The sequence below is a fragment of the Notamacropus eugenii genome, chromosome 5, assembly GCF_028372415.1.
Source record: "Notamacropus eugenii isolate mMacEug1 chromosome 5, mMacEug1.pri_v2, whole genome shotgun sequence".
Classification (NCBI taxonomy): Eukaryota; Metazoa; Chordata; class Mammalia; order Diprotodontia; family Macropodidae; genus Notamacropus; species Notamacropus eugenii.
The window spans coordinates 13,080,968-13,102,222 of NC_092876.1; the positions used below are offsets into that span (position 1 = coordinate 13,080,968).

At 42.2% G+C, this 21,255-nt stretch overlaps 2 protein-coding genes across 5 annotated transcripts in view; both read right to left on the reverse strand.

The window, feature by feature from the left end:
* Positions 1 to 21,255, reverse strand: part of LOC140507332 (paired immunoglobulin-like receptor B) — a 62,951-nt gene that overhangs the window by 32,643 nt on the left and 9,053 nt on the right. The gene's annotated exons all lie outside the window — the stretch shown is intronic.
* Positions 10,039 to 15,997, reverse strand: LOC140503471 (natural cytotoxicity triggering receptor 1-like). Of its 4 annotated transcripts, none has more exons than XM_072607490.1 (6): positions 15,611 to 15,997; positions 15,309 to 15,344; positions 14,838 to 15,110; positions 14,517 to 14,654; positions 12,405 to 12,564; positions 10,039 to 10,280 (listed from the first exon to the last, which is right to left on the reverse strand). In XM_072607490.1, exons 1-5 carry the CDS (start codon positions 15,642 to 15,644, stop codon positions 12,416 to 12,418), a joined length of 630 nt encoding a protein of 209 aa, XP_072463591.1. In that variant the 5' UTR covers positions 15,645 to 15,997; the 3' UTR covers positions 10,039 to 10,280; positions 12,405 to 12,415. The 4 variants fall into 4 exon arrangements, with proteins under 4 accessions (XP_072463591.1, XP_072463592.1, XP_072463590.1 ...); XM_072607491.1 differs by lacking the exon at positions 10,039 to 10,280 and adding an exon at positions 10,292 to 11,857; XM_072607489.1 differs by lacking the exon at positions 10,039 to 10,280 and having other exon boundaries at positions 10,292 to 12,564; positions 14,371 to 14,654.

The window sequence follows — 21,255 nt, forward strand, 5'->3', positions numbered from 1 at the left end:
ATTCACAATTCCAAATACGACCAGAATGAATTCACTTAACTTTCTGTTATTTTCCATTACACTAAAATTTCTTCTTTTGGGTGAGGCAGGAAATGGTTAATTGGTTGCTAGCATGCCTCTTAGGTCTGAGGGAAAAAGATTTTTTTTTTCTTTTCTTTCTCTCCCTCCTTGTCCCTCTGCCCCTCTGAAACTAGTCTGGAGGGGTTGAAGAAAGGGAGTAACAGGAATTTCAAGGACAGTTCAGCTCAGCCTTTCTGCTCCTGCTGGCTGGCTGGCTAAATTTACAATCGATCAAAACAGAGACACACAGACTTTCATTCACACAGAAATACCAACACAACATATACAGACAAAACATTTAACAGAATAGAATAGTACATATAGGTTTAAATTTATGTCAAACCCAGTCCTCGGAGGAACCATATTTGGGCCAGATTGTGCCTCCTCCTCTGATGTCTTTCCACCCCATATGAAACAACAATACTTAATCATCTTCTTCTACATTCTTTTCTCTATAATTTGGTAATTCATGCCAATTTTGTAATCGGTTTCCCAAGGGACTATTTACCGGTATTTCTTCCTGACTCCACTCCGAAGCTCTATTCTTGGACTGCTTTTGTCCCATTTTGGTTGAGGGTTTTCGCCAACACCTCCAAGTATGAGACTCAACGAATTGTGCTAGCTCCCTTGCTAGCTCTCCCGCTGGCTCTCCTGCTAGCTTCTTAGGAATTATGCTAGCTCCCTTGCTAGCTCTCCTGCTAGCTCTCCTGCTAGCTTCTTTGGTCGAGGGTTGTCGCCAACACCTCCGAGTCTGAGACTCAACGAATTATGCTAGCTCTCCTGCTAGCTTCTCCTGCTAGCTCTCCTGCTAGCTTCTTAGGAATTATGCTAGCTCCCTTGCTAGCTCTCCTGCTAGCTTTCTTGCCAGCTCTCAGGTGAGGGTCGCCCGTCACCAGCAGTCACCCAGCAAACGTTTTTGGGGGGGCCCTTCACCTTGGGGTCCCGCAGTCCACTAATTTGGTTGGGAGTTGTCACCTTCTCCCCGAGTCCGTCTAAGACTCAACGAATTGACCCCCAGGCCCCACCCCGCGCTTACCACTGGGTCGTATACGCTTACAAGTTGCCTGACTGCAAACTTCAATACCAACCGGTTGACATTTTTACACACTTCACAGCTTCGGAGTCTTTGGAGTCCTTATCTCTATTCTTTTCTGTCTTCACTGAGTTCCTCTGCTTCGGGTCGTTACCTTGCAGTGAGGGAGGCCTGGCAGCCCTTTTCAAGGACGATGGGGAAATCTCCCCACTGGCGGCCAGTCTTTGAACTGAGCTGTCAGACATCTCTCAGAAAGGTCACAGATCCCGGACGAGCCCCCAAACTGTGTGGGATGGTTCAGGTCCCTACATAAATCAATTACTCAGAGGCCTCTCAAAGTGATGACAGAAAAGTGATTTATTCGATTCTCGAGAAGCGGGGCTCACCTGTAGGAGTAGGAAGGCTGAATACAAAGAAAAGGGCAGTGATTTCTATAGACCCTAACGCAAGTCCCTCCTCCCCCCACTGACCATTATCCTCATTACCTGAGAATATGGTCTTATATTCTAGACACGAAATCTAACCAATCCTTTTTTAAATGAAGACATTGAGGAATTATGTGAGTTTTGTCCAGTCATTGAGACCCTAATACACTACACAGTTTTATATCCTTATATGGAACTATTCTATTCTAAAAATATTGTAACCTTGAGCCTTTAGGCCTGACCTCACCCCTGGGAGAAAAATTACAATCTGAGGAGTCTTCACTAAGTCTATCCCACTCACTGACATTCAGGGTTGGAGGAAAAGGCTTCCTGCAGGAGAGGAGATTGCCTTTCATTTTATTTTTCAGTTTCATTAAGTTTCATTTTAAATTTGTAAAGGTGCAATTTCATTTTTGTTTTCAGTTCCGGATTCTCTCCAAGTGTGTCTTCATATCATCTGCAAAGTCTTTCCCTGTTCTGACTCCTTGTATTTCTTCTCTGCTCTTCCTGCTACAGCTAGGATTTCCAATCCAATAATGAATTTTATTGGTGATGGTGGACATCCTTGCCTCAAACCTGATCCTACTGGGAAGGCTTCTAGCTTTTCTCCAGTACAAATAATGCTTACTATTGCTTTGAGGTAAATGCTTCCTATCAATTTAAGGAGAAGTCCATTTATGCCTATACTTGCAAGAGTTTTTTTTTGTTTTGATAATAAAACTGTGTTGTACTTTTTCAAATGCTTTTCCTGCATCTATTGATATTATCGTGTGTTTTTTTTGTACTTTTAGTGTTGATATGATCAATTAAGGTAATAATTTTATTTATGTTAAACCATCACTGCATTCCTTGAATGAATCCCACTTGATCACAATTTACACTATTTGTAATATGCTGTTGTCATCTCTTAATTAGTATTTTACTTAGGGTTTTTGCATCCTTCTTCATAAATGAAATTTTTGTATAATTTTCTTTTTGTATTTTAGCTTTATTGTTTTAGGTAGCAGTAGCATATTTGTTTCACCAAAAGAATTTGACAGGACCCGTTCTTTACTTATTCTTCCAAATAATTTATTTAATACTGGAATTAGTTGGTTTTTAAATGCTTGAGGAAATTCACTTCAAATCCATCTGGTCTTCCGTTTTTTTTTCCTTAGGAAGCTCATTTATGGTCTGTTCAATTTCTTTTCCTCAAGTAGGTCTATTTAGATGTTCTCTTTCCTCATGTACTAATCTGGGCAGTTTATATATTTTTAAATATTTTTCCATCCACTTTAAGTTGTGAGATTTATTGGCATATAACTGGACAAAATATTGTTTTGAGTTCATCTTCCTTCATGGTATATTTATCCTTTTCATTTTTGATACTAGTAACTTGATTTCCTTCTCTCTTTAAAAAATCATACTAACCAATGGTTTGATCTATTTTGTTGATTTTTCCATAATAGCAAATCCTCATGTCATTTATTAATTCAATGGTTTTCTTACACTCAATGCTATTAATTTCTCCATTGATGTTTAAGATTTGCAAGTTAGTATTTAATTTGGGTATTTTAAATTTGTTGATTTTCTCATTTTCTAGTTTTTAAATCCATACCTAGTTGATTGTTCTGCCTTCTCTTTTTTATTGATATAAGCACTTATAGATAGAAATGTTCCTCTGATTGATTACTGCTTTTACTCTATCCCATTGGTGTTGTCATGTTGTTTCATTGTTTTCATTCATTATTTGTCAATATTGATTATTTAAAATAACATTATTAGTTTTTTTCTTATTTGGTCTTTCACCAATTTATTCTTTAAGATTAGATTGTATAGTCTCCAATTAATTTTTTTCTTTCTTTTCACATTTTGTTATTAAATATAATTTTTATTGAATTATGGTCTGTAAGGGAAGTATTTCATATTTCTGCTTATAGCTATAAACTTTTTGTGCCCTGATATGTGGTCCATCTTTTTGAAGGTACCATGGACTCCTGGAAAAAGGTGTATTCGTTTCTATTTCCATCCATTTCTCTCCAGATACATATCATATCTAGCTCATCTAAAATTCTATTCACTTCCTTAGCTTCTTTCCTTTTTTTTTCTTTGATTAGGTTTGTCTAGTTCTGAGAGGGAAAGGAAAAATCCCCCACTATTAGGATATTACCATATTTTGAACTGTTAGTTCAACTGACATCTTTAAAAAATTTACATAGTATGATATTTGATGCAAATAAGTTAAATGTTAATATTTCTTCATTATCTATGGTGCCTTTTATCATAATACAGTTTCTGTCTTTATTTCTTTTAATCAAACCTATTTTAGCTTTGACTTTGTCCAATATCATGGTTGCTACCACTACTTTTTGCATTGGGTGAAGTATCATAGGGTCTACTCCACCCTTTTATTTTAATTCTTTGCATATCTCTCATTTTCAGATGTATTTCTTGTAAGCTGCACATGGTTGGATTCTGATTTATAATTGTGATGGCAATCAAATTAGAGTCTTTTGCTGTTTATGTTTTACTTAAATGCCTCTGATTGAATAATGTGATCTTCCCCACCAATTGGTGAACTTGCTCATTGAAGGAAACTTGAGTAGGGGAGTTGTTTTGTAGGAGGGTCCCAAATACCTTTTGTTTTTTTATTGAGGACTTGGATCAGAGGGTTATACCCTCTGGCTCTGAAAAGTGTATAAATACTCTGAGGTGAGGTATTACTTTGGGGCTTACTTTTTGGAAGAAGGTGTGTGTACCAGATGAGACTCTGGGAAGGTGGTAAGCAGTCCCTGCTTTTTGAAAACCCAGATGGTGGTGCTTCCTTCCATAGAAAGGTATCTCAGAGCCTGTGATAGCAGACCCTCCTGTTTATGCTGGGGTGCTTACTGTTACAATAATCGATTCTGTTATCCCTTTCTGTTTTATGGATGAATTCATTGCTTTCACACTCAAAGTTACAATTTGTATTTCTGCATTTTCCTCAGTCCTGTTTTTCCTCACTATTATACCTCTCAGCCTGTCTTTTTGGCCATGTCCCTGCACTAGTTGACTTGTAACCAACCACTACCTCCCTGTTAGATACCTTTTAAAAGAATCTCTCCCTTATTCTCTCCCCTTGCTCAGCTTTTCCTTGTTTTACCTACTCCTCTGAGGGTCCCTCCCTTTTCTTCTTCCTCCACTTTCCTAAATCTTCATTCCACAGTGTTCAATATCCCCCATTCTGATCCCTCACCCTTTTATTTCTTTATATGGTTAGAAGACCTTTATAGCCTCCTAGATGTAACCCAGATCTGATGAGAGTAGGATTCCAGGATTACCAGTCCTCTAGCTCCACCTGATTTCTCTATATCTGTTCTTCTTCTTGTGGCTCATTTGTATGAATTAACTACTCCTTTTACCTTTTCCAGAAAAGTTTTGCTTTCCAGAATCATTATATCCTACTCAACTCTTCGTCAATTTTCTTTCAAACCACCCAATTAGTAATGATGGTCTTAAGCATATGGCTTACTATGTATAGTATATTTTGTACATGTTTAAAAATATATATATTTTATACATGTATAAAAACAAAATAATAAATGTTTTATCCTTCTATTTCTCCTGGATCTTATATGTCAAATTTTTTTTTATTAACTTCTGGTCTTTCTGCATCAAAATCCTGAAAGTGTGTCAATTTATTGAATGTCCATTTATTTCCTGTTCAGCATTATACTTAACTTTCCTGGTTGCTATTTTTGACTGCAAGCACAGTCATTTTGCTCTTCCATGTATAGTGGCCTGTGGTCTTTCAGTGTAGCTGCTGCAATTCTAATTGTAGCTCTGCAGTATGTGAATTGTTTTTCTCTTGTTGTTTGTAGTACTTTCTGCTTAGCCTTGGGGTTTTGGAATTTTTTCTATGATATTCCTGTAGATTTTCATCATGGGATCTCTTTCTGGTGGTAACCAGTGATTTTTTATTCTTCTACTTTTCCCTCTTGTTCTATAACTTCTGGGCATTTTTCTTTTTCTTCTTCTTCCTCTTTAATTGATTGATTTATTTTTAGTTCTCAACATTCATTTCCATAAGGTTTTGAGTTTTAAATTTTCTCCCCCTCATTCCCCTCCCCCTCCCCAACACAGCATGCTGTCCTATATAGGCTCTACATTTACATTCGTGTTAAACATATTTTTACACTCGTCACTTTGTAAAGAATTCAATCCAATGGGAGGATCCATGAGAAAGAAGAAACAAAAGAAAACAACCAAAAAGAGAGAGCAAATAGTATTTCTGTCTCCAAAGTTATTTTTCTGGATGTTGACCACATTTTCCATCAGGAGTCTTTTGGAGTTGTCTTAGATCCTTGCATTGTTGAGAAGAGCTAAGTCTATCAAGTCAATCATTGCACACTGTGGCTTTTCCTGTGTAAAATGTTCTCCTGGTTCTGCTCCCTTCACTGAACATCAATTCATATAAGTCTTCTGAGGTTTCTCTGAAGTCCACCTGTTCATCATTTCTTATAGCACAATAGTATTCTACTACATTTCTATATTACAGTTTGTTTGGCCATTCCAAATTGATGGGTATCCCTTCAATTTCCCATTCTTTGGTATTATATAAAGAGCTGCTATAAATACCTCAATACACGTGTGCCTCTTTTTCCATTTTCATGTTCTCTTTAGGATTCAGACTTAGAAGTGGTATTTCTGGATCAAAAATGATTCCCACTTTTGTAGTCCTTTGAGCATAGATCCAAATTGCTCACCAGAATGGTAGGATCAGTTCACAATGCCACCAACAATGTGTTAGTGTTACAATTTTTGCACATTTTCTCCAATATTTATCGTTTTCCTGTCTGGTCATGTTAGCCAATCTGAAAGGTGTGATGTGGTGCCTCAGAGTTGTTTTCATTTGCATTTCTCTAATCACTAGGGAGTCAGAACATTTTTTCATAACACTATGGATAGCTTCAACTTCTTCATCTCAAAACTGCCTGTTCATATCCTTTGATCATTTATCAATTGGAGAATTCCTTGTATTCATATAAATTTGACTCAGTTGTCATTTTAGAAATCAGATCTTTATCACAGACTCTGGGAATAAAAATTGTTTCCCAGATTTCTGCTTCCCTACTAATCTTGGTTGCACTGGCTTTTTCTGTCCAAAACTTTTTCAATTTAATGTAATCAAAATCAAGCATTTTGCATTTCATAATGTTTTCTATCTCTGGTTTGGTTATAAATTCTTTCATTCTCCATAAATCTGACAGGTAAAGTATTCCCTGCTGTCCTAGTCTTCTTCTAGCACCAGCCTTTATGTCTAAATTGTGTACCCATTTTGACTTTATTTTAGGATATGATATAAGATGTTGGTCTATGCTTTGTTTCTGCCACACTATTTTCCAATGTTCCCAGCAGTTTTTGTGAAATAGTGAGTTCTTTTCCCAGAAGCTGGACTCTTTGGGTTTATCAAGCAGTAGATTAATGTAGTCATTACTGTGATTGTGTCCCTAAGATTACTGTGTCTTGTGTACCTAATGCATTCCACTGATCCACGACTCTATTGCGTAGTCAGTATCAAGTAGTTTTGATGATTGCTATTTTATAATACAACGTAAGACCTGGTATGGCTAGGCCACCTTCTCTTGCATTTCTTTTAATCAGTTTCCTTGTTTTTCTTTACCTTTTTTCTTCCATATGAATTTTGTCATTCTTTTTCTAGTTCTATAGAATAATGTTTAGATAGTTTGATTGGTGTGGCACTGAATAAATAAATTAATTTATGTAGAAATTTTCATTTTTACTTTATTAGCTTGACCCACCCATGAGCAACTCATATATTTCCAGTTATTTAGGTCTGACTTTGTGTGTCTAAAAAGTGTTTTGTAATTATGCTCATGTAGTTCCTGGGTTTGTTTTGGTAGGTATACTCCCAAAGATTTTCTAATATCTACAGGAACTTTAAATGGAATTTCTCTTTCTATATTATGCTGTTGGGCTTTTCTAGAAATATAGAGAAATGTTGATGATGTATGTGGATTTATGTTATATCCTGCAACTTTGCTAAAATTTTTTATTTTATAATTTTTTACTTAATTCTCTAGGGTTCTCTAAGCATACCATCATATGATTTGCAAAGAGCTATAGCTTTTTCTCCTTTGCCTATTCTAATTCCTTGAGTCTCTTTTTCTTCTCTTTTTGCTAAAGCTAATGTTTCTAACATCATATTGAATAATTATTGTTATAATGGACATCCTTGCTTCACCCTGATCTTATTGGAAATGCTTCTAGCTCATCCCCATTACATAGAATGCTCAGTATGGTTTTCAATAGAAGCTAGTTATCATTTTAAGAAAGGCTCCCTTTACTCCTATGCTCTCTCATGTTTTTAATAAGAACTGGTGTTGTATTTTGTCAAAAGCTTTTTCTGCATCTATTGTCATAATTATATGATTTCTGTTAGTTTTGTTGTTGATATGATCAATTATACTGATAGTTTTCCTAATGTTGAGCCAGCCCTGCATTCCTGGTGTAAATCCTACGTGCTCATAGTGACTTGTCCTTGAGATAGGTTACTGAAATCTCTTTGCTAACATTTTATTTAAAATTTTTGCATCTATATTCATCAGGAAAATTGTGCTATGATTTCCTTTCTGTGTTTTGGGTCCTTCCAATTTATGTAGAGACACCGTATTTGTATTATAAAAAGAATTTGGTAGAACTCTTCTTTGCCCATTTCCCCTAAAGTTTATATAGTATTTCAGTTAAATGTTTTTTAAATGTTTGGTAGAATTGACTTGTAATCTCTCTGACTCTGGAGATTTTTTCTTAAGGAATTCATTGGTGGCTTGTTCAATTTCTTTTCCTGAAATGGGGTTATTTTAATATTTCATTGCCTCTTCAGTTTATCTGGTCAATTCATGTTTTTGTAACTATTCATCCATGTTACTAAGATTGTAAAATTTCTTGGCAGACTGTTGGTCAAAATATCTTTCAATAATTGTTTTAATTTCCTCTTCACTGGTGGTGAATTCATCCTTTTCATTTTTGATACTGGTAATTGGATTTTCTTCTTTCTTTTAAAAAATCAAATTAACCAAAGGTTTATCTCTTTAATTCATTTATTTTTTCATAAAACCAGCTTTAGTTCAATAGATTTCTTAATTTAAATTTTCCTTATCTCTCCTTTGGTTTTTGAATTTCTAATTAGGAATTCAATTTGGGGATTTTTATTTCGTACTTTTTCTATGCCAATTCACTGATCTCCTCTTTGTCAAATTTTTTTTTCATGTGAGCATTGATAGATATAAAACTTTCCCTAAGAACCAGCTTTGCTGCATCCCACAAGTTTTGGTGTGTTGTGTAATGAGATGATCAGTCTTTTGGGTGAAGTGATGGTTTCTGTGATTTGTTGTTTGAACCACTCCTTCTTCAGGATTAGACTTTATAAGTATTTATAATTATGAATAAATAATTTTATAATTTACATATGTGAATATATATTATATATTTTTATATGTACGAAATATATATTTATGTTTTGTAATTTATATATTTAAAATTTACATATTATTTATATGTGGTTTACATCAGTCCAGAGAAAAGTGTCATGGGGTGGACATGCAGGTCAACCCCTTGGTCCCTGTGATTCCCCATGTTTTATCAACTTCCCCATCCTCCTAGTAAGTTGTGAGATTAATGCTGGGAACCTCTTTTGTTTTATGGAACAGGATTTCAGTACAGTTGTGTTAATGAAGAGTAGTAACTTCTGGGCTATCTTGTGTTATCTTAATGGGAAATCTGATTTTCCTTATGTTTGCTATATCAGGTTGTGGGGAATTTGTTATTGTCACCAATGTGAGATTACAGTCAATGCTGACTGTCTAGGATATGTGATTCTAGAGAGCTGAAGTCACCTGAAGCTCTGGTGACTGGAACTTGCTATTTAGGACCTTATGGGACTGTTAGCTGGTATCATTCTTGAGTCTCATTCCAGGTAAGATCCTCAAGGAACAGTATTTTGCCAAGGATCTGTGGTTCCAGAAACCAGATGTGGGTTTACACCTATGAACTGCATGGGGTATTCTCATGGGAAAGACTGGGAAACTGACTGTTTGCATGAGCTGAAGTAAGACTTTCCTGACTGATATTCCCAATAAGAATATCCAACCTGACTAACTTTAAACCTGGCCCTTTGCAATTGGCCATCAAAATGATGCCTGGAATTGACATGAAGTTAGGGAAAGTTAGTATTTTTTATATCAAATTTCCATAATCACGAAGTTTTGTAAACATAATACTAAATTTTTAAAATAATAGATTGATACTGGAACATGTCTGAATTACTATAATAAGGAGCAAGTATGAGATTTGAGTTATTTGGCCTTGCTCCTTATCCTGATCAGCCCCCAAGCTTCCAAACAATCTGTCCAGGTCACCCAAGGCTGGGCATGGTCTGGTATTTTTCCCACAAACTTCTTCCTGTCTTGGGACTAGGAATAGGCAGTGCAGGTTTATGTGGATCAATGAAGAGAGTCCTGTGGATTGAAATTAATCCTATAGCTTGTGAAAGTAAAGTTTTAATAAGACATTGATTTAACAACAGTAGGTTCAGTCTGGAATACTGTGAAATGTAAAGTTGAGCAGCCTGAGTAATGGGTGTGAATGACTGAGAGGAATATAGATTTGATGAGAAATATGGAGGACAAGTGAAAAGACTTGGGGACAAATGGGGGACATCCAGCCTCTTCTGTCCTTGGGTAGTTGTTCTGGGTACTCTCGTTCCAGCTTCAGGTGGTTCAAGCCTGTCCAGAGGTGTGAGGATGTTTATTTTTAGAAGAAAGGTTGAGAATGAAAATTATGTAGCTTGCTTGGAAAGTTAATAGACAAAAGTATAGAATGCTAGGAGGAATCAAAATGGAAGATGCCACAGATTTCCTTCCCTTCTTGTTCAGTTATAAAGGGGGAGCCTGTGCTCTTGTTATCACATCATGCTCTGTTTATGTCAATAATTCAAAGTAGGGTGAGACTGAATTGCAGCCATCTTGGGAATGGCCTAATGGGTGCTGTTCCACTCTGTATCCTGGTTTTAAGTTTTAAACTCTCCTGTTGCCACTGCTGACTCCTCTCCTCCCCACTTCTCTCATTGTTTTGTTACTTTTGGTGTTCAGACCTTGCCTGTGAACTTTCTAACCAAATCTGTGTCTTCCAGGCTAACCTCAACCAAATTTGAAATGGCCTTGTTAGAAGGATTCTCTACCATACCCTGGGCATTACCTATACTTGTGTCTAGTTAACCTTCCCCCAGGATCCAGTGAGGCAGGGACAGTTGTGTATCCCTTGTCAGCCTGAGGCAGTTCCTAAAGATGAGACCTCTGTCCATGTCTCTAAACGCATTTGAGTCCTCACTGTGTGAGGAGGGACTGATGAGGATTGCATGACCTTTGCCTTTTCCCCAAATGAATTTGAGGGGAAAGGTTGAGATTCAAACAGAATGGTGAATGAGAAGCTCATTTTCTCAAGGACCCCTTAAAGTCACCTTAGGAGAAGATGAAAATCAAATAGGCTGGCCTATGAAGCCTGAGAACTAAGTGGGCTCTTCCATCTTTCCCCCCAAGGTTGTACAATGGAATAGGTATGATGTTCAAAACTCTGAATAACTGTCCATGGTTATGCTGTCTCCTCACCCCCTTGCCCACCTCACTCTGCTCACCTAATCTCCTTGCCCACTGAAGGCTTAACTCTGTACAATCCTTAGCCTCTCCTACTTAGAGAGCGTGTTCCTTAATTGGAGGGTGTCCCCCTTAAAGACCCATCTCCCTGAAGGGCTGGAGAAGTTGGTTTGGTGTGTTGTGTGCCCCTCAGTGAATGCCTTTGCCTGATTTGGAGATAGTCTGGGCGAATTCATTGGAGAAGATCTTGCACTCCAGCAGTTTGAGTGGCGCCTAGCTCCCTTCAGTGGTGATGGGCTAAGGGGACTTTTAGAATCTGAGAGAAAAGTCCTCAGTTCATAACAAAGTCAGTTCTAGGTTTCTCTGCAGGTGTGTGTTTTGTAGCAAACAACTCATTTTATTCCAACAAAGAATTCATTTATATTCCCAAAGTAAGGTTGACTGTGGTAGGCTCAGGAACTCTGAGGAGCAAAGCAGGGTGTATAACAACAAGAGCAGGCATGAAGAAAGCCTGGTAGTGGACAGTGTTTGTACCCCTGGTGTCTCGGGGAAGATTGTCCTGGGATGTGGGGATTCTTATTTGGGAGAGGACGTGTAGGAGAAGAAAGCAGTGGACCTCTTGCAGGCAAGGGTTGCTTCTGTCCACTGAGAACCTGATGGCCCAAGGCCTGCAGAGGGAGGCCCAGGGGGGATGGCTCCTGCTGTCTTTTCTATGTACAGACAGACAGACAGACACACACACACACACAACACTACACACACAGTAATGACCACTGATGGAGGAAGTCCTAAAGCCCACAGCTTCTTATGACACCTGAGGTGCTTTAGGATTCTGGGGGAATATTTTTCCTTTCATTACTGAGAGCAGTGATGATCCCTGCTTGGAGGGTAGGAAATGACTGAGGTGGGGAGGAGTGAGTGAGTGTATGTGGGGTCAGGGCAGGAGCAGTGAGTAAGGGGGGGTGACCTGGGAGAATGGTGAGCATCATCAACTTTGGCCTGGGGGATAGCTGGGCACCACCAGGTTCTGCCTGGGGAAAGGCTTGACACCATCAGCTTGGCCATGGGGAAAGGTTTGGGCTTCATCACCTTTGACCTGGAGGATAGTCTGGGCTTGGGGGGGAGGCTGGCACCATGACCTTGGGCCAGGCTTAAGTTGCCGGGAAGGCAGGTCCCTTCCCTCTCTCTGCAGGTGGGCAGCAGTCCAGGCCTCAGTGACTCTTGTGGAGGTACCCATTCCATGAACCCCAGGCCTACCTTCCCATGTATCAGGGTTTCCTGCTCCTGCTCAGGCTCCTGCTCAGGCTCCTGTCCGACTGCCAGGCTTCAGCCAGCAGGACCCACAGGAGGAAGAGAAGCAGCCCAGCCAGGCTCAGGCGCAGGAGGTTGCCCACAGTGTAATCCTGGGAAGCAGGATCTGGGACGGGAAAAGACAGTCAGTGACAGAACATCAAGACCCCTGTCCCATCTCAGGCCCCATCAAGGGAGACCCCAGTTCCGAGGTTGCCCCACTGTACCCCTAGGCTCCTGTGCCCCATCCCAGTCCCTGCTCCTGGTCACTCACTGGCTGGGAGCTGAGTAAGGGGGGTGAGGGCAGGACCTGGGAAAGAAGCCTGAGGGAGGCACTGAGGGAGCCCCAGGTCCCTTCCCTGGCTCCTGGACTTGGCCCTTCCTTCTTCTCCTTCTCCCTCTCCTGCAGTGTGGTGGAGGGGCTGGGGCATGAAGCTTGTGAGGATGAGCTGAGTTCAGATCCCACCTCACACACTCCCTGTGTGTGAGCATGGGCTGGGCCCCTCCCCTCCCTCAGCCTCAGTTTTCTCCTCTGGACAATGGGGTTAGTAACAGCTCCCACCTGCCAGGCTGTTGTGAGGATCCTCTGAGGTCATAACTGTGAAGCATTTAAGGGTTTGTATAAACTGGATCCTATTAAGATTGGTATCTAGAAGCATTTAGTGCTTACATTGGATAAAGGTCCCTGCCCTCAGGGAGCTCCCCCTAACTGAGAGAAGACCTGAAGACAGCCAGGTGTGGACAAGGTGCAGATAGAGCAGGTGGCAGGTGATGTGTGAGGGTGGTCCCGAGAGGAGGGAAGGAGGGAACTAGGGAGATGAAAATGTCCTCCAGAAGGGGAGAGAAAGCACAGTATTGGAGGGAAGTGAGAAATGAAGGAGAGGAGAATTGTAGGCAGGGGGTACAGCTTGTCCTAAGGGAGTCCCCAGTGTGAGGGGTGTGGATGCAGGCCTGTCCTGAGGGAGCTATCTGTGTGTGGGGTGAGATACAGGCCTGTCCTCAGTTGGCCCCCAGGGTGAGTGGGGGACACACCTCCTTCCGAGGACCCTGAGGTTCTGCTACTGTCTGAGGCTGTGTAGGTAGAGGAGAGGTGAGGGTGAGGGGGTCACTGTGGTGCTTCCAGTTTAGTGGGTTGGAGTGAGTTGTATCAGGGGGTGCCCCTCCCTCATCCCTGGGGTAGACAGGGCTGGGGGCAACAGTGCTTCCCTCCCCCATAGTCCCAGCTATGGCTATGTGTTTGGGGGGAGACAGCATTGGCTGCTGGGGAAGGAGAGAGAAGGCAGAGGCATTGGGGAGCCCTGCTCATGTCTGCTCCCCATCTCTCCAGTGCCTTGTCTCCAGCCTCCTCATGCCATGGTTATTTCTGAGAAAGGGGAGAGTCAGCCCTGGCCTAGACAGGAAGTAGAGGGTAATAAGGGAGGGAGACCCTGACCTTGTACTGAGGGTAACTGGTCACTCCCTGAATGTGGAGGGTGTCAGAGTCTGGAGATCCCTTGGGATTTGGGGGAGGTGCCTGTTCTAGGGAGAGGAGAAGGGTGAGGGGCTTGGGCTTCTTAAACCTCTCCTTTCCCCACTCTCTGCACCTCAGGCCTGCTCTGGCGTCTTCTTGGCTCCCATTCTGATTCCTCCACCCCCTTACTTACACCTAGTAAGCAGACTGTCTGTCTGTTAGGGGTACCAACCTAACTAGACGGGTGGCAGATGGTGAGGGTGTCGAAAGGGCCCAGGGAAGAGTGTCCTCACTGTCTGCCTTCTCTGAGCAGGCTCCTCGATTCTCCATCCCCTTCCTCTGAGCCTTCTCCTCTCCCTATCCCTCCTGGTCCCTGGAGGCCCCTGGGCCAGGGCCCTGATCAGGTGGGGTGGTGCCCCAGGGCCAGTGAGGGAGCTTAGAGGGTTAGGGGGCTGGGGAGAAAGGGGACTGCTGCTCCCTCACCTGTGACCCTGAGCACCAGGGGGTCACTGGGGGCTGACCACTCATAGGGCCTGACACTCTGAAAGCTGTTGCATTGATAAGGGCAGTGGTCACAGCTGGCATGGAGAAGCTGGCCAGAGCTCCCCTTCCATGGTAATGGGCCTTGCCTTGGGTGTTTCTGTCTCCATCATTGTACAGGATATACGTGTCACACAATACTTCTGAGTGACAGAGGAGGGTGACATTGTGTCCTGAGGCCACCTCAGAGCTGGGCAAGGCTGAGACGGAGGGTGAATAATACAGGCCTGGGGGAGGAGGAGAAAGAGAGTCTCGAGTCAGAGAAGGGACATTCCTCCCCTCCCTGTGCCTAGGCTGGAGGTGGGAGAGTCGCAGAGCAGCAGCCCATCCATCCTCCTCTCCCTGTTCTGGCTTCAAGGGACCCAGAGTCAGCCCTGGCTGGGGCAGAGGGGTGGGGGCTCTCCTCTCACCTGTCACAGTCTGCACCAGGGGTTTACTGGCCTCTGACCGCGATGATTGGATCTGGTAGAAACATTGGTAACTCCCAGCAGTGTATGCTGTCACGGGAGAGATGGGGAACTCGGCCTCCCTCCCAGCTGCAGACCTTCTCATGTGGTAATAGTCTTCCTTCAGCAGATCATACCAAACAGCCCCAGGGGGCCCTTTATACCAGAGGGACACAGGCTGCCCGTGAGGGATCACCAAGCCTGGCTCAGCCCTGAGGGTGGGTCTGGGCAATGTGTCTGGAATAGAATCAGAGAATCAGAGCCCATGGGGCCCCTCAACCCCTGGCCCCCCCAGGTCTCACCCTTAGGGTCCCTCCCAGAATCATCCCATTTGTCCAGAGCCCCATCTTCATTCCCCCTGACTGCCCCTGGCTGGGGCACCTCTCAGTGCTGAGCAGGCAGCAGGGGCAGGAGACATTTGGGGAAAAGACTCACGCTTTTGTGCCCAGATCCTCCAGCTCAGACATAGCCCTGTAGGAGAGGGTCTGGGTTAGACTGGGCCCCCAGTGACTGAACCCACATCCTTGTGACCAACCATGAGGGACAAGGGAAGGAGGACCCAGAGCCCCTGCCTGGAGGCTGGATTCAGAGGGGACAGCCAGACATCAGAATACCTGGGTCAGTGTCCTGAGTATGCCCTTTATGTCCTGCTCTGTAAAATGGAGGAGTAGGGGTTGATGCAGTGATTTTGAGTCTCCCTCCCAAAGACCATGGCTCTCCCACTTCCTAGTACTTACCTAAGCAGAGCAGGGCAGAGAGTGTGGGGGCCATTGTGACCCCAATGGCTGGTGACAGGGTGGACCCATGAGCTGCTCAGTAGAGAGTCATCAGCACAGGGTGTGGTCAGGGCTTTTCTTCCTCAAGTTACCCAATCCCCTGCCCTCTCAGGAGAGGGAGAAACTCCTTCCCCTTTCTGGCTTACACTGCATCCATGGGAGTGGACTGGGTTTCTGGGAAGGCGAGGCTGGGTGGCCCAGTTTGAGCTTTGACCCAGTCCCTGGCTTTCTGTGGGCCTTGATTTCTTCCTCTGTGCAATGGACAGGAGATCAAAGGTCCTTCCTTGTTCGAAGACTATCTGATTCCCCCAAATCAACCAGCCAACAAATATTTATTGATCTCTACTGTGTGCCAGGCACTGTGCCACCCTCTGGGGATTGAAAGGAAGGAGCAAAAGAGAGTCCCTGCCCACAGGGAGATAACTGTCTCATGGGGAAGCCACCATACAAACACATGTTCACGCAAGATTGAGAGCAAAACCAATGGAGAGAATCTCAGAGAGGAGTCGCTGACCCTCAAGGTTGGAGGAAAAGGCTTCCTGCAGGAGGGGAGATGGCCTTTCACTTTATTTTTCAATTTCATTACGTTTAATTTTAAATTTGTAAAGGTGCAATTTCATTTTTGTTTCCAGTTCCAGATTCTCTCCAAGTGTGTCTTCACATCATCTGCAAAGTCTTTCCCTGTTCTGACTCCTTGTATTTCTTCTCTGCTCTTCCTGCTACAGCTAGGATTTCCAATCCAATATTGAATTATGTTGGTGATGGTGGGCATCCTTGCCTCACACCTGATCCTGCTGGGAAGGCTTCTAGCTTTTCTCCAGTACAAATAATGCTTACTATTGCGTTGTGGTGAATGCTTCCTATCAATTTAAGCAGACGTCCACTTATGCCTGTACTTGCAAGCTGTTTTTTTTTTTTTGTTAATACCAATGTGTGTTGTACTTCATCAATTACTTTTCTGCATCTGCTGATGTTATCATGTTTTTTTTGTAATTTTACTATTGATATGATCAATTAAGTTCATAGTTTAACTTATGTTAAACCATCACTACATTCCTGGAATGAATCCCACTTGATCACAATGTATACTCTTTGTAATATGTTATTGTCATCTCTTACCCAGTATTTTACTTTGGATTTTTGCATCCATATTCATTAATGAATTTATTGTATAATTTTGTTTTTGTGTTTTACCTGGTCATAGTGAATTATCCTTGAGAGAGGTTACTGCTATCTCTTTGCTAATATTTTATTTAAAATTTTTGTATCTATATTCATTAGGGAAATTGCTCTATGATTTCCTTTCTCTGTTTTGGCTCCTCCTAATTTAGGTAGAGACACCAAGTATGTAACATGGTAGGACTCCCTTATTGCCTATTTTCCCAAGAGTTTATATAGCACTGGAATTAAATGTTCTTTAAATGTTTGGTAGAATTCACTTGTAATCTTTTTAGCCCTGGAGATTTTTTCTTATTGAGAAGACTTCTTCCTATCTTGGGACTAGGAATAGGCAGTGCAGGTTTACATGGATTAATGAAGAGATCCCTGTGGGTTGAAATCAATCCCATAGTTTGTGAAAGTAGGTTTTTAATAAGACATTGATTTAACAACAGCAGGTGCAGTCTGGAATGTGTTTGAAATGTAAAGTTGGGTAGTCTAAGTAGTGAGTTTGAAAGATTGAGAGAAATATAGGCTTGATGGAAAATATGAAAGACAGGTAAAACGATCTGGGGACAAATGGGGGACATCCAAGCCCTTCTTGTCTTTGTATAATTGTTCTGGGTGCCCTTGTGCCAATTTCAGGTGGTTTAAGTATGTCCACAGGTGCAAGGAAGCTTACTTTAAGAAGAAACGTTGAGAATGAAAATTATGTATCTTAGTGGAAAAGTTAATAGACAAAAGTATAGAAAGCTAGGAGGAATCAAAATGGAAGATGCCACAGATTTCCAGCCTCTCTTGTTCAGTTATAAAGCGGGAGCCTGTGCTCTTGTTAACACATCATGTTGTGTTTATATGAATAATTCAAAGCAGGATGAGACTGAATTGCAGCCATTTTGGGAATGCCCCAATGGATGCTGTTCCACTCTGCATCCTGGTTTCAACTTTCTAACTCTCCTGCTGCCACTCCTGACACCCCCCCCCCCACCTTTTCTCATTGTTTTGTTACTGTCGATGTTCAGACCTTTCCTGTTGAGTGAAGGAGGGAACCAGGGAAAGGAAAATCTCCTCCAGAAGGGGAGAGAGAGAAGAGTATTGGAGGGAAGTGAGAAATGAAGGAGTAGAGAATTGTAGGCAGGAGGCATTTAGGGTCAGTGTCTGAATCTTCTTGTCTCTCTTGGCAATAAATCTATCTGAGTAGTGACTATCTGTGTAGTAAATGAAGAAGGTCTTTATATTTTTCTCATCCCCTCCCACGTGGTTGTTTGGGAGCCCCTCCATTCTCACAATGTGTTTTATTTACCTCTTGGTGCTCATACTTCCCTCTCCAGTAGATGACTTTGATTTGAGTGAGGGACGGCTGTGCAAGGTCACCAGCCTCACTTTCTACTCCAGAGCCATCTGGGGTCAGTGGCTGCATATTCATCAGGATGACTGGAGATGGCCCAGGATGCAGTGGCATTTTAGGCTAAGGTCTTTTCAGATTCTCACTTTGTGTCAGATAGATGACTTGGTGTTTGAGCCAGAAATCTAGCCACTGAACCCAAAGGAAAAATGGCAGCTTTTGGACGTTTAAGTGTACCTTCCCCTGGGCAGAGCACCCCAGGCAAGGAGGCAGAGAAGGAGATCAGAGGAGCTGCTACTCACTCCCAAGTTGTGTTTGCATTCTCAAAGAGGACCATGGCATCAAGATGATGACATGGCTTGCAGTTGACTTTGGTTTGATTGAGAGAGGGCTGGGCAAAGCCACCAGCTTGATTTCCTCCTCCAGAGCCATCAGGCTTCAGTCATCCTGATGAATGCTTGGCAGTTTAGTTTGAGTAAGGACCTCAGTGTCTGGCACCTTATCCTGCCAGAGATTTTCATAATTTTCCTAAGATCATTCAAATGGAAGAGATTCAGTTTCCTGGCATGGCACTGGTAGAGTGTCTAGGTATCATTGGCATACAACAATGAGGTCAGCACAACTGCTCTGTAGGCCTTCAGTTTGGTAGTCAATCTAATACCTCTCCTCTCTCATACTTTGCTTCAGAGCCTCCCAGACACTGAGCTAGCTCTGGCAATGTCCGTGTCAACCTCATTATCCTTATGTACATCCCTGGAACGTATACTACCAAGGCAAGTGAACTTATCCACAACATTCAAAACTTCTCCATTTGCTGTAACGGATGGTTCCACATATAGAGGGTGCGGTGGTGGCTGATGGAGCACCTGTGTTTTTTGGTGTTAATTATTAGGCCAAAATTAGCACTAGCAGCAGGGAATTGATCCATACTTTGTCGCATCTCAGCTTCAGAGTCTACATTGAGTGCATAATCACCTGCAAACAGAACATCATGCACCAAAACTCCCTCCACTTTGGTCTTGACTTTGGACTTGGCCTTTTCAAATTGAAGAATTTACCATTCGTGTGGTAGCTGACCTTGAGTGTGTGTTCATCCTCACTGAAAGCATTTGACAGCATGGCTGAAAACATCATACTAAAAAGCAGGGGGGCAAGCATATAGCCTTGTTTCACTCCACTGGTGTCTGGGAAAGCAGGAGAGCATTGTCCATTATCTAGAACCTGGGCAAGCACGCTGTCATGAAAGTGACATACATAGCTGAGGAACTACTCCTGGCAACCAATCCCCTCTTTAATCCCATCAAGATCTTTTCACGGATGCTTTCTACCTTTCTGCATATAAGTATCAGTCTCATCCTCATCAAACCTGCAGACTCAGTAAGAATATCTGTCCAATCCTGTTGGTGCTATAATAAATCTTGACCTGTGCCTCTGAGTACCCTGTAGTTGTGTTAGTGAAGAGTAGTAACTTCTGAGCTATCTTGTTTTATCTTAATGGGAAATCTGGTTTCCCTTATGTTTGTTATATCATGTTGTGATGAATCTCTTATTGTCACCAATGTAGTCTGAACTTCTGGGTGGGGTGTGGGAGTGTCACCTGGGGCTCTGAGCCTCCTGCCCACCCCAACCAGCCTCAGAATCATCTGCAGCTGTGGGCAAGGGGAGGGGAGGCACTGGCATTCTCTGCCACAGTGGGAGGAGTTCACTACTGGTAAGGGCCTGGCATTGGCTGCCCTGATCCTGAGGCAATACCTAACTGGCAGTATGAGATAAGAAGCTAGACAGCCTCTGCCCTTCGTAAGCCCCCCTTTCATCAATTTTTATGTGATCATTTGAAATGTAATTGATGTCATCTGAAGTTTATTGTTTGTGTCATTGTATGACTAAATTGTACTGTAAAATTCTCTTATATTATAAAAGTCTATAAGGTGGTTTAAAGTTGTGGTTTCTACATGTTAATATGGAAGTGACTTGGAAATTCTGGTTCATGCATTGAACAAGAGTGAAGTCACCTAATTGGTAATGGGTTTGTTTCAGGTTTCAACTCCACAATATTTTTCCACCTTGGTAAACCTTTGTATTAGTTCCAGGGGCATGTGTTTTACATCAGTCCAGAAGAAAGTGTCATGGGGTGGACAGGCAGAGCAGCCCCTTGGTCCCTGTGATTCCCCATGTGTTATCAACTGGCCAGATCCTCCTAGTAGGGTGTGAGATTAACATCAGGAACCTCTTCTGTTTTTGTTTTATGGAATAGGATTTCAGTGCAGTTGTGTTTGTGAAGGATAATAACTTCTGAGCTATATTGTGTTATCTTAATGGGAAATCTGATTTCTCTTATGTTTGTTATATCATGTTGTGATGAATCCCTTATTGTCACCAATGGGAGATTACAGTCAATGCTTACTCTCTAGGATATGTGATCCTGGAGAGCTGAACTCGCCTGAAGCTCTGGTTATTGGAGCTTGCTATTTAAGACCTTATGGGACTGTTAGCTGATATTCTTGAGTCTGGCTCCAAGTAAGATCCTCAAGGAATGCTATTGTGCCAATTATTCATGGTGCCAGAAATCCTATGGGGGTTTAAACCTATGAACTGCAGAGGGTATTCTCATGGGAAAGGCTGGGAGAATGACCATTTGCATGAGCTGAGGTAGCCCTTTCCTGACTCATATGCCCAATATGAATATCCAGCCTGGCTGACTTTAAATCTGACCCAATGCAGTTGGCCACGTATATGATGCCTGGAATTGACATGAAGTTAGGGAAAGTTCCTATTTTTTTACATCAAATTTGTATAATCAGGAAGTTTTGTACACATAATAGTAAATCTGTTAAATAATAGATTGATACTGGGGCATGTCTGAGTTACTATAATAAGATGCAAATATAAGATTTGGTAGCTCCTTATCCTGATCACCCCCCTCCCCAAGCTTGCAAACAATTCATCTAGATCACCCAAGGCTGGTATTTTTCCCACAAACTTCTTCCTGTCTTGGGACTAGGAATGGACAGTGCAGGTTTATGTGGATTAATGAAGACAACCTCATGGGTTGAAATTAATCCTATAGTTTGTGGAAGTAAGGTTTTAATAAGACATTGATTTA